General features: G+C 41.0%; 1 protein-coding gene across 2 annotated transcripts in view; it reads left to right on the top strand.

Moving 5' to 3' along the window:
* Positions 1-13497, top strand: part of LOC122811581 (uncharacterized WD repeat-containing protein alr2800-like) — a 1490464-nt gene that overhangs the window by 759024 nt on the left and 717943 nt on the right. For both annotated transcript variants that reach the window (XM_044083513.1, XM_044083512.1), the window contains exon 3: positions 8021-8201. In XM_044083513.1, the coding sequence (XP_043939448.1) occupies positions 8021-8201 (181 nt within the window). The remainder of the gene's footprint in view (positions 1-8020; positions 8202-13497) is intronic.

The following is a 13497-nucleotide window of genomic DNA, read 5'->3' as shown; positions in this document are numbered from 1 at the left end:
TTTTACTCTCTTTTGCAACAGTTTCTTCCTTCTGTTGTAGAGTTTGTTTATAGCAGGGGACCACCAGATTGGCTTCCTTTTTTTGGAGGATAGCATGTTGGTTCTGTTAGGGATAGCACAATCCATGCACTTATGTAAGTGCTTATAGAGTGCATTTGTGTAGGATTCAGCAGTGATAACTGTATTGTCCATCTGTATCGGTGTCGTGAAGTTCACCACTTCTGTCTTGAGAAGCATGAGTTGGCTTTGGAGAAATTTTTTACAGTGGTTTCCTTAATAGGAGGTGGGAGCAGGATGTGGATATCTATGGTGATTAGCTTATGGTCTGATCTGACCAATGAAAAGTTGACTTCAGGTGTGAAACACTGGTCACTCATGTTGGTAATGACTAGGTCTAGGATATTTTTGCCACTGGTGGAGGTGTGGATAAGTTGATCCAGGGCATTGGTGTCTATGAATTCTAGAAAGCGTTGAGTGAAGGAGTTGGTACATGAGTAGTTTTCCCAGTTAATGGTGGGGGTAGTCGAAATTGCTCTTTATTAGGGTGTTTGGTTGAACCCTAATATTTTTCAATATATCAAGAAAAGAGGAGTGGGAATCTTGGGGCATGGTGGAGGATCTGTAGCAAGCTACAATTTGGATTGCAGTTTTGCCCAGAGTTAGTTGCACTTGAATAATCTTGGATGCATTATGTTGGGCAGCTAGCCTGGAGGTCTGGATATCTTTAATGAATATGGACACACCTCCACCTTTGGTGTTCTGGTCCAGGTTAGATGGCCGAAAGGTGTTGGGTGAGTTATAGCCTGGTAATGCAGGGGTGCGGCCTGGAGCCTTGAACCAGGTCTCAGTCACTGCACAGATATCGATGTTCTCCATTTTAAGGAGTGCCTTGAGTGAGTGCATTTTGAGGTTTAGACTTCTAGCATTGAGTAGCATTACCCTCAGTTTTTGCTTGCCTGTACCTGTTATGGTGGTGAATTTGCCATTTGAACCTTGCCTAAAAAAGGCACTGTAGGGGTGGCAAGAGCCTTAGCCAGTATCTGGAATCCCAGGGGTGACAGGTGCAGGCCATCTCTGGCAAAGCTTCATGGCCTGTTGACCATGTCGTTCCAAGGAGACAAATACTGGATCCCCTTAGAATGACACCAGAAGCTTAGCCAATTGTTGAAGTCAATCATTTTGTCCATGTACTGCGGCATCATTTTGGGAGATGGCAGGATGCTACTCAGGACTAGGGTCATACCTGCCTGGGCTACAAGATCGGAGACCACTTCCATGTTTCTTTTCATGTAGTCCAGGTAGGTACATTCAGGTCGTTCACACCAACATGAACAATGACGGAGTCATATTTGTACTTGTGGTGGAGTGACCTGAGTGTGTGGGTTATGTGGCGGATCCTGGCACCCGACAGGCAGCTAACAGTAACCTTCTCCTTGTTTAGCCTGGTGAGTGAAACATCAGTGTGCCTGACTATAGAGTCACCTATGACTAGTGTGTTGGGTATGTTTTGCCTTATGGGCTGTGGTTGAGTGGCACAATGAGTCTGTGGGCTATGTGTCATTTGGGTTGTGTTGCGGGGGGGTGGAGGTTGCTTGCGTTTCTGCTTTGGAGGTCTCTGTTGCTTGGGCAGATTATTGTTGAGAGCCTCCACGAATGTTTTTGTTTTTCTGTATGTGGATTTTGGTGGTGTAGGTTCAGTGGGACTATGTGATGAGTGTGGTGTGGTGCAAGTGTTTACCTTCTCCTCTTGACTGCCAAGTTCAGTCTTGGTTGGAGAGATCTTAGCCTCCAGTTTGGCTAGATAAGTGCATCTCTCACAGGTTGTAGTGTTGGCTGGTAGGAGGAGAGGGTTGCCTGTGTACATAAGACAATTGCTACATTGCCTTAAGATGCCCAGATTCATCAGGTAGACAGGAGAGAACACTGGGAGCTGTCCTTTGGACATGCCTGGATAAACGCTATTTTCCTCTAGACAAGTGAGGAAGGTGAGTACAAGAGCTGTTTTCCTCTAAGCAAAGTGCTTACAAGAAGTTCTGAACCAGTGCTAAGCATGAAGAAGTAAATTCAAGTGCTAAAACTAAGAATCTGGCTAGTTCTAAGGGAAAAACCTCAACAGCAGACTTTATGGCACCGGGAGGAGTTTAACCCTAGCTAAGTGGCACTGCACAGTGCACAAACCTGGGTTTTTAACTCAGAAAGTTGAAAGGGATAGAAATCAGCCCAAAATGGCCAATAAAGGTAATTTCAGCGCTGGAAACCACTCCTCTTGTGACAGGTAGGCTGCTCAATGCTTACTACTCTCACTGATAACCAGAAAGATTTCCCACTACCACAACAAGGTCTGGACAACACAGAAATATAAACTAAAGTCCTGAAACCAGCAGATCTGGGTTCTGGACTATTCTAGTATAGGAAAGGGTGGGAAACAAGCCATACAGATAGTATTTTTTTGTTTTTCCCCTGGTTTTTGTGTGTTGTGTATGCCAGAGTGTAGACATTTATTTTTTTGTTATTCCTAACTTTGTCCTTTCAGGGATCAGCTTCCCTCTCTGTGCTGGCAGGAAAGTTCTGAATGGCTGTGTGTTCAAACTTGTCGTCAGCTCAACTCAAGATGCTTGACAGTTTGGGCATGTGGAAGATGCTCTGAAGCTTTGGAAGCTGACCAGCTTTTAATATCCTTGGCAGGATATAACCCATTTAGCTAAGGCTACTGCAGCAGTGATCATTCGAACATCTGTTGATCTGACGTTTTCAGTTTTCATTCTGTCTTCAACTAGTGTTTCCAGATCAAATCCCTCGGATCCGACTCGGCCGTTGCTAAAGCTCGTGGCAAGCAAAAACTCTTGAGCATCTCCCTTAACCATAATGCACCAGTCCCAAGTACCTCAGATCTTGTTTGCTGCTTTATGTGAAAGATGTGGTTTACCATAGCTCTTGAACGATTTACAGATAAGTCTTTGTATTTCTTATAAATCTTAAGATTTCTCTTTTTTCTGTTATAGTATTTTCGATACAGTTTCTATCCCTTATCCTCATTCGTACTTTGTTTACCCATTTAAAATACTATTTATAGTATTTCCTTTTTATAATTGGTGTGAGACTTTTTTTTGTTACCATCAGTGGTATCTCTTGTTCCATTTCTTCTCTTTTGCCACCTTTCTAGTTCAATCCAAAAAAAAAAATCTAATCTATCAGTCTTCGATTCTCTATTGCTTGTTGTTGTTGTTTTGTTTTGTTTGACATTGTGGTAGTCATGGTGGAAGAACGCCCTGCTGGTTTTAAAAAAATGTGTAAAGTGTGGGCATAAACTTCCTGTGTTCAGTGCCCACACTTTGTGTGTTTATTGCCTTGGGCCTTTACATTTACAGGAAGATTGCTCAATTTGTCATGGGTTTAATCCTAGAGTCTTAGATGAAAAGAAAAACAAAGTAATTCTGAAAGGCTTACTTCCTTCTGCCTTCGGAGAGGCAATTTCTGGGGCTCAATTTCCCAAGAGTAAAGATTCTAAATATTCTTCTCCAAGACCATCTACATCCACCCAGGTCTCAGAGCAGTCTATTCAAATGTGAAAATTGGATCTGACCTCCCCCTCAGATCTGAAGAGAAAGATAATGGATCAGACGTCATTGGATCTGACCGAAAAGATATTGGATCTGACTTCAGACAAAAGAGTTGTCCAACCCGATTACAGAATCAGGACTTATTTACCTACCTAGGACTAGATATTCACCTTCTGTAGGCTCTGTACTGTCCAAAGTACCATCACCATTTTTAGAAAGATCTAGGTCTCCTTCTTTAGTTTCCATTCGTTCCTCCAGAAGTTTGACAGAAGAAGATTTGGAAAGAGTGATGCGGAAGACTTTCTCGGTGCAGAGTCAGATAGGTGTCTTACTGGTTGTGCTACCCCTTCGGGTCAGGAAGTCCATTCTTCAACCACATCCCCTCTACCATTTCCTTCTTCCTCTGATTCCTTCATTTGTGTGAGTCCCTAGATCTGAGCCATCTAGCTCTGTCTGACTCTGATCTGAGGATAGCATCTGTCTGACTCAGATCTAAAGCATGCTCTGAGTACTCCTGTTCACCCGGATCCAGAGAGCTCTCGAAGTTGACGCTTCCCTGTCTGGTCTGAGGTGTTGGAGTCTACTCCGAAGTTGTCAGAGCTGTCTCTGAACCTTGGAGCCTTAGTACGAGTTAGCTCAGCAGGAACCAGACACAGTTGAACCCATACTTAGGAGACCAGACAAGATTATGGCACTGCCTGAGGATGATCAGTTTTGTGGGAAAGGGGTGCCCATTGATGCCGTGGGTGTGATGGCGACCACCAAAAAGGAACTTGCCGAGGAGAGTGCCACTGTTCATCCCCCCCAACAGGGAGTCTAGGGCGATGAACATGTTTTGGAAGCATGTCTATGCTTCAGCAACCTTCGCCTTAAGGTCACTAATTATTTGGCACATTTTCCAAGGTTACCGAGGGATTTGATTAAAGTGATTTCAAATACCCTCTCAGGATCAGTTTCTGAAAAGGTCCAATCATCTGTGAATTCTCAGTTAGCTACCCTACAATCTATTTCCAATTCTTCTATGAGGCTCATTTCGCATGTAGCTGAAGGAACCTCAAGGGCAGCAGGTTCAGGCATTTCTATCAGGAGGCATGCCTGGATGCACTTATGTGATTTTCCAGAGCTCTTCAAGTCTTCATTTGTCAATGCTCCTTTTAATGGCACATGCTTGTTTCGCCCAAAGTAAAAGACCCATTATCCAGGTGTGCAAAAGATGGAAAGACCCTGTCTGCTTTGTGCATAAGTTTTTCAACCGCTTCAAAGATCCTTTTCTAGGAATCAATGAGGTGCTTGGAAGGTGTAGTTCAAAAAAATTCCAGGGTCCTTTTCAGGACAAACATGGAAAAAGTTCTTCTAGAGGCAGAGGAGGGAACTCCATTGGTCAACACTGCCCCCGCGGCAAAGGTGGCCAGGGGACCAGATACTCTTTCTTTGACAGACCCTGCCAATGCTCCTGAAAGGAGGCCTGATTGGCAATCAGGGGTCGATTGTCCTTGCACCAGAGTCTGGCTAAACTTGACAAAAGATACTTGGGTGCAGAGGATTATTTCTAGAGGTTGTACATTTCCCTTTCCCTTTCCTTCTCCAATCTCAAGAAAAATTCCCTATGTTCCACCCAGTCAGAGGGAACAAGAAGCAATTCAAGTACAAAAGCTGCTAGAAGAGTCATCCACCCAGTCAGAGGGAACAAGAAGCAATTCAAGTACAAAAGCTGCTAGAATCATCATCCACCGACCAGAACAAATAGAATCTGGAACTTACTCAAGATTCTTTTTAGTGCCAAAGAAAACAGGGGACTAGAGACCAGTTGTGGATCTCAGCAACTTGAACAAGTCAGTTCGACACACCAAGTTTCGGATGGTCATGGTTCAGTCCATTCTCCCTTTTCTGGGCAAGGGCAATTGGGATGTGCTTGATAGACCTTCAAGATGATGCGTACTATCATGTAAAGGTGAACAGATGATCCAGAAGGTACTCACACTTCTGGCTGGGAACCAGTCACTACCATTTCAGAATTCTGCCCTTTGGTCTCACCACAGCCCCATGATGTTCACCAAATGCATGGCAGTATTAGCAGCTCAATTGAGACTGCAGGGATTCCAGGTGTTTCTATACCTAGATGACTGGCTGATCACTGCACCGACCAGGCATCAGTTAATAAGGGCAAGAGATCAAGTTCTCCAGACGTGCTCTGTTCTGGGGATAACCATAAGCTACGTAAAGTCTTAACTGGAGCACTATTGAAGTCAATGATAGCTTCACTGCCTCCCTCAAGGGTTCAAACTGTATCACAGGTAAGAAAAATCATTTGCAGTACCAAGATTTCAGCCCACTTGGTCCTTCAAGCTGTAGGATCAACACCAGTGGCAATAACACTAGTACCTTTAGGCAGATTTTACATGAGAATTCTCCAATGGATGCTAGCAACACAATGGTTGATACTTTACCAACCCATCTCGATTCCAATACGAATCACTCAAATATGCAAGAAAGATGTTAGTTGGTGTATTCAGTCAGATCAGGTTCTACAAGGCCACCCGTTCATTCCCCCTCAGCCCAAGGCCATAGTAACCACAGACACTTCCCAGTTCCAGTATACAACATTCTTGAATTTTTGGCCCTGCTTTTAAAGAAGGACCTAGTTCCTCTACTGCTAAACTTTAGTTAGCAGCAATATCAAACTTTCACATTGGTTTTGAGGGTTCCTCAGCAGCCTCTCACAAGTTGTGCAAGGCTTTCTTGAGAGGGAGTCTACTTTTGAGACCTCATTTTAAAGACCCTACTCCACCATGGGACCTCAGTCTGATACTGCAGACTCTTATACATTCCCCCTTTGAACCAGCAGCTAAGTGTGACCTTAACTATCTTACTTGGAATATGTTTTTTTCGGGTCTATATCACATAGTCGAAGTTCCATAACTCCGAACACCTAATGGTCAAGCCATTATGTTCAAAGTTACAAAACTTCGACTACGGGAAAAAAAAAAAAAAAAAACAGACAACAAAATAAATTGTTGTAAGCAGGGGGCAAGCCACTCTGCACCCCCCAAACCCCCGCTACTTAAATATACCAACTCCAAGATCGCACCCTATTGAACAGAACGGAAACCTCTGCTTATGGAGATTTCCATTAAAATGCTCAAACTTTTACAAATTCGAACTTAAGGTGTCGACCATATGTGGTTCGAACTTGTAAAAGTTTGACTACATGATAGGAACCCATTTTTTTCTAGTAGCCATTATATCTGCTAGACAAATTTCAGAAATTCAAGCATTGTGTTACTCGGTTTTTCACAAGGATATAATTACTGTATGAATCGATGCATACTTTCTTCCCAAGGTGATGTCAGAATCCAATATCAGCTAGTCCATTAATTTGCCAGTCTTCTTTCCTAAATCTACTAACAAAAGTGAATACATGCTACATTTACTGGATGTTCAGACAATTGCGTTTTTACCTGCACAGAACAAGGCATTAGAAAAACAGACCAGTTGTTTGTTTCCTTTGCAGGCTTTAAATTGGGAAAACCAGTTGCCAAAGTAACTTTGGCCGGATGGCTAACTGATTTTATCTCATTTATTTATAAAAAAAAAAAAAATTGAGTGTTTCATTACCAAAACGAGTACAAGCTCATTCAGCTAGATCCATGGCAACATCTTAAGTTTTTCTTTCCAGGATGTCCATGGATGATATATGAGCAGCAGCTACTTGGGCTACTCCCCATACCTTTGTTACTCATTACAAATTGGATCTGGTCTCCAAAGATAGAGCATTATTTGGTTCAGCTGTGCTCAGGAATGTCCTTTCTTGAGTCCACCTGGGATTTTAGGTAGCTGGGACTCTGTCTCATTAGTTGAAGAATGAATGAAAATTGATAACGTCAGATAAAGAAGTTATGTGCTTACCATAACATTCCATCTGTGTTGTCCATTTTCATTCTTCCTCAACTCCCGACCCACCAACCCCCATCTATTGCAAAGTTCTGTAAGAGTGACTGGTTAGGAGATAACGCTGTCCTTTATATTGAGCTCCAGATATAGTCTTCTCTGTATTTGACTCCATGTTAGTTATTTACTCCCCGTTTTCCTGTACACTGCAAATATTTCTTTCTAGTAAAATTAGCAAACAAGATCTGAGGTACTTTGGGTTGGTGGATTGTGGGTTAGCAGTGGCCAATTCGGATCCGAGGGTTCGGATCTGGACCTATGACTTGGAAGAAAAATGAAAATGGACAACACAGATGGAACATTATGCTGAGTACATAACTTCTTTTTATGGTGAGTTAAACTTTCACAATTGTAATTTTCTTATACATATTATTCTTATACAACCCCTATTAAATTAAAGGGCCAGCTGGTACTGACTTTTAATATTTATGGACAATATCATATGGGATTAAATTCTCATTGAAGCTAAACCTTAGAGTATATTTTTCATTGCAATTATTTTTAACTTGCAGATTGTTGATGCAAAAAGTGGTTCCATGACATGTGAGTTATTCCCTGGGCACCGTACACATCTTCCTGTCACTGCTTTGAATTATCACCCTTGCAAATCGCAGATCCTAATGACAGTTGGTGCTGATGGTATTGTGACAGTGTACAACTTGGTATCAAAGAATGCAGTCCATCATGTTACAGGTAGGTTAAATTCTTATTCTTTTATAAAATAAATTTTCAGTGTATTGTTCCAGTACTAATTTTAGGGTGAATTAGATGATTGGTATATTTCTGTATCTATACAGTTAATATGTTATTTGGGCATATTTTTTTTTTATACTTTTGTGTATCTGTCGTCTTCCCTTTTTGACATATGAATCAGTTTCTTAAAGGGTATGTTTGATAGTCATCTCACCAGTGATATACTTAGGAAAACACATTCTTGCCACACAGGTGTTGGTACTGGTGCTAGGCCCACTCATTTTGTCTCTGTTTTTTTTAACCTCTGTAAGCTCCATATATTCCTCCTCTTCGTTTTCTTTACATAGCTATAGTTCTGTGTATCTGTTCCATCATTTTCTTTACATAGCTAGAGTTCTGTCTGTCTGTCCCATATACATTTGAATACATTTATTATTTTGCCCATCTGTACCAAAAGTTCACCTAATAAATGGACACCATTTCACAATGAATGCACAGAACTGGGATTTAAAGATTTCCAATGGACACTTGTCTGAAATTACTGTTTTGTGCATGGAGGGTTGTGATGAGGGGCTATTCCCCTCATACCTATGCTGCTCATTATAATCCTATCTAAGTTTGTCATTGCTCAGAAAGGAAAAGGAAACACTAGATGTTAAGTTGTCTATCTCGCCTTCATTCTTGCTGGTTGGGTTCAGAGCCGATCTTAGTCTCCGACACGGCCATCTTCAAAAGCTCGAGAGCTGCTTACTAGCGCGAGGCCCCCCTATATCCCATGATGTCTGGCGCTAGATACCCAGATCTCGTTTGGTAAACCTAACTACAGACATAATAACAATTATAGTAATAATAATACAGTAAACTGTAGTAGGATGGATGAACCTACTGGAGAGACTGATAGTGAGAAGTAATAGCCAGAGAAGACTCAGCCAGTGATAAAAAAACATAAGGAACTCTTCTCGGTCTACTAGGATAGGGGGATGAAGGGTGGGACGCAAGAAAGAAGGCAAGAAGAAGACAACTAACATGGAACGTTATGGTAGGTACATAACTTCTTAATGTTAAGTTGTCTATCTCGCCTTCATTCTTGCTAGTTGGGACAGCGTCCCTAGCACCTCAATCCTGGGTGGCTCATCGGAACAGACTCTTCAGAACAGTGGAACCAAAATCAGCTCTGCTCCTGGAGACCACATCCAGCTTATAATGTGAAATGAAGGTATGGCCCATGTAGCTGCCGCACAAATAGTTGCCATTGAAAGGCCACTGAAGTAGCTAGAGCTCTAGTGGAGTGACCTTTTGGTTTAGCAGGAAGCTCTATATTCCTTAACTAATATATAAATGTAATAATAGATGTCGACCACCTAGATAACGTTACTTTCGACACTGGTATAACTTGTTTACCCTCAGCATAGGACAGGAACAACTGGTCTGATTTTCCGAGGATCGGCTCCCAACCCAACTAGCAAGAAAGAAGGCGAGAAGAAGACAACTAACATGGAACTTTATGTAGGTACATAACTTCTCATTTTTTTCCCACAAAAAAAAAATCAAGCATTTGCCTGTCTCTTTTCTTCAAAGAATTCAGAACTGGAAAGCCATGTTTTGAAACTTGTTCAAATAACTCTGATTTGAGCACTTGTGTATTTGGAAAAAGAATAGGTTCTGCACTTTTTCTATTTGATACATCTTTTATTTGTTAAAACTTAATCTTTGATCTTAAACTGTGTGTCTCCTTCTTCCATTTTGTTTTTTTGTTTAACCCCATTACTTATGAACCTTTTCCAAAACATTATGCCAGTAGTGCTGATTGTTTTTGGTTTATTTTAATTTGTGTCTAGATATGGCTGTACCTCCAGCATTGCTGGATATACTCAAAATAAATTGCTTGCAGTAATATTTACACAGTTAACTATAAAATGGATGAAATGTTCATTTCTAGCTTGAAAGGCAGTTGAAAAGCTGCATCTCAAATTTATTTTAATGACATTTTCATTTGAATGTCAATTATGTTACACCATTTAAAAAAGATAGAACATGTCACTTTAAAGCAGAAATTAAGTTGTAATGTAAGTCTAACAACACCATGGGTGACATTCACAGAAAGTGCACAATGCATAACACTGATATTTCTGGAAATGCAGAAAAAATTAAACATTCTTGAAAAATAACACAACAGTATGGATATACCTTATCTTAAAGTGCATGAAGTCTACCTGTAGTGTGTAGAACCTATGCAGCTAAGCATGTTTGCAAGAGCAGCAGTGGTAGTGCAGTTCAAAGTTAGCCATATTCTGCATCAAGACTGGCATCTAACACAGAAATGCAGTTCAGTTGCAGCCATCTGCCAGTATGTGTGTGCTTAAAGGCTCCCCAATCAGGACAACAGAAAGATGTACTTTCCTCTGCCAGTGTCAGTAGGAAGCTCCTCAAACCACAAAGCAGTCCTCAAAAGTACATTTTGTGACCACAGGTATATATTTAAAAATATATATTTGTAAATATTGTAGATATAACAAGTTTTTCTACTGTTTGTATAGTGTCATGTCTTTGTTTTGCATATCATACTCTGTGCTAGATTACTTTGTACTTCCCAGGTGAGACATTAATAGGTACACAGAGATCAGTGCTTTGCCTTGGTCAGTGGATTTAAAGAAGAAAGGAAGAAACATCATAACCAGTCACAATCTGCACATAACCAAAAACATAAAAATCATGCATACACATTCCTGAGCGCAGAAAGTACTGATTAATATAAATAGCAAAAATGCCAATAAAAGTCTTACATGTAAATATTAAAATAAGTTTTTTATGCAGGGGGCAAGCCTTCATGTATTCTCCTATGTTGGAAGCAAGCCCCTATACTCCCCATAAGTATAAAAAAAAAAAAAAAAAAAAAAAAAAAAAAATTCATTGTTGCACCAACTCAAATGACTGCCAGCACTAAATAACTGTACTGGCAGCTATTTCCTCAGTAACCCTCAGTCTGCCCCACCCCAGCAGACATCCCAGCACATACCTACCTGTAATCAGCTGTACACAGCATTCTGGGTATATACATACTCGGCAGTAGTACAGTCAATAATATGTGTGATTGGAATATTGTGCAGTCACTAGTAAACACCCACACCCACAAACTGCAAACTCATTAATGCATTTTTGCAATGCCGACATATGTAATATATAACATATATGTGTTCCTCCCTATATCTAGAGAGGGAGAGAGATGGGTACCATTCAACGTACCGAGAGTCAACTTTTTCTGAAAATAAGCTGGTTAACTGATTGAAAATGAGCTGCTTGAACATACTGTCTTTTTTCAGTGCAAGATTGCGGTACAGTATGAAACTGGGAATTTACACTTTACCCACTATAGTGCAATCTCTGAGTTAGTGTACATAACAGAAAGTGGGGACTAGTGCAGGGGACTTGCCTCTCTGCAAAAAAATAGATTTTGTTTTTCCGAGAATCATAGTGATTTGAAGTATGGTATATTAGAATCTTTGTGATTGTGGATGACAGGTGCTCAAGGTTTGTATTTCCCTGCTGATGTGTGTATAATTATATATATCTATATATTTGCGTGTGTGTGTGTGTGTATGTATATGTATAGATTATATATATTTACATAGTGTATGGATATGAATGTATGCATGTGTGTATATATGTATGTGTGTATGTACATGTGTATATATGTATATATATATATATATATATATATATATATATATATATATATATATATATAATTTGTATAGTGCATGTAGTTAAAGTGGATTCACTAGACAATCTCGACGTACTGAAATGTCGAATTTCAGTACGTCGAGGCTGAATAGTGGAAAGTGCAGTTACACAAAACTGCACTATGCCGAATGCGGAAGTGTCAGATCTGCAAAAGTCGAATCCGCTATCGTGGTGTCGCGTTCGTGATGTGTGGTGGGGTTTGTGGACTTATCTGGAGATTCAGGTAAGTGGTGTGTGTGAGTGTACTGGGTAGGGATTTTAGTGTGTGTGTGTGTGTGTGTGTGTGTGTGGTGATGGTCTTTGTATGTTTAGTGTGACCTCGGAGTTAGAATATATAAGTAGAGGGGTGTGGGGGTTACAGGGGGGGCTTGCCTCCCTGCTTATAGGTAGGTTAGGTGTGTTTGTGTGTGTTAGGTTTGTTTTAGTGTAGTTAGGTAGGTGTATGTGTGTGCAGTTATGTGTTGGTTTGTTTGTGTGTGTGTGTGTGAGAATGGTCGCGATTGTGCTATTCGTGATTTTGGGTTTTTGGGTAAGTGGGTTTTCCACTATTCAGTCTCAAAATACTGAAATTCGACATTTCAGTATTTCAAGATTGTATAGTGAATCTGTTAAAGTATGTAGTATAGTCTCTTTAGGCAGAATAGCATGGTGGTCTGTAGGATGACGTTGGTGATCAAGAAGAAAGGGAGGAGTGTGAGAGCAGTGCCAAGGATCAAATGGTGGAAGCTGAAAAAGGGTGATTGTGAGGTGGAGTTCAGGGAAGAATTGAGGCAGGCACTGGTTGGCAGTGAAGAGTTACCGAATAGTTGGGTAACTACAGCAGAGCTGGTAAGGGAGACCGCTAGAAGGGTACTTGGTATGACATCTGGCTAGAGGAAGGAAGACAAGGAGACCTGGTAGTTGGATGAGGAAGTACAGGAAAGTATACAGAGGACGAGGTTGGCAAGTACAGGAAAGTATACAGAGGACGAGGTTGGCAAAGAAGTGGGATTGTCAGAGAGATGAAGAAAGTAGGCAGGAGTACAAGGAGATGAGATTCATGGCAAAGGGTAAGGCATATGGAAAGTTGTATTAAAGGCTGGACACTAAGGAGGGAGAAAAGGACCTATACTGATTGGCTAAACAGAGGGACCAAGCTGGGAAAGATGTGTAGCAGGTAAGAATGATAAAGGATAATGGGGAAAACATACTCACAAGTGAGGAGAGTGTGTTCAGCAGATGGAAAGAGTACTTTGAGGGGCTCATGAAGGAAAGAGAATGAGACAGAGAAGGTTGGATGATGTGGTGATAGTGAATCAGGAAGTGCAACGGATTAGCAAGGAGGAAGTAGGGACAGCTATGAAGAGGGTAAAGAGTGGAAAGGCTGTTGGTCCAGATGACACACCAGTGGAAGCATGGAGGTGCTTAGGAGAAATGGTATGGAGTTTTTAACCAGATTGTTTAATTAAATCTTGGAAAGGGAGAGGTTGCCTGAGGAGTGGAGAAAGTGTTTTGGTACCGATTTTTAAGAATACGAGTGATGTACAGAGCTGTAGTAACTGCAGAGGGATAAAAC

Source organism: Protopterus annectens, chromosome 9.part0 (genome assembly GCF_019279795.1).
Source record: "Protopterus annectens isolate FY-2018-M chromosome 9.part0, PAN1.0, whole genome shotgun sequence".
Lineage (NCBI taxonomy): Eukaryota > Metazoa > Chordata > Ceratodontiformes > Protopteridae > Protopterus > Protopterus annectens.
The sequence above is the reverse complement of the archived record's forward strand: the minus strand, read 5'-3'. Positions and strand labels throughout refer to the sequence as shown.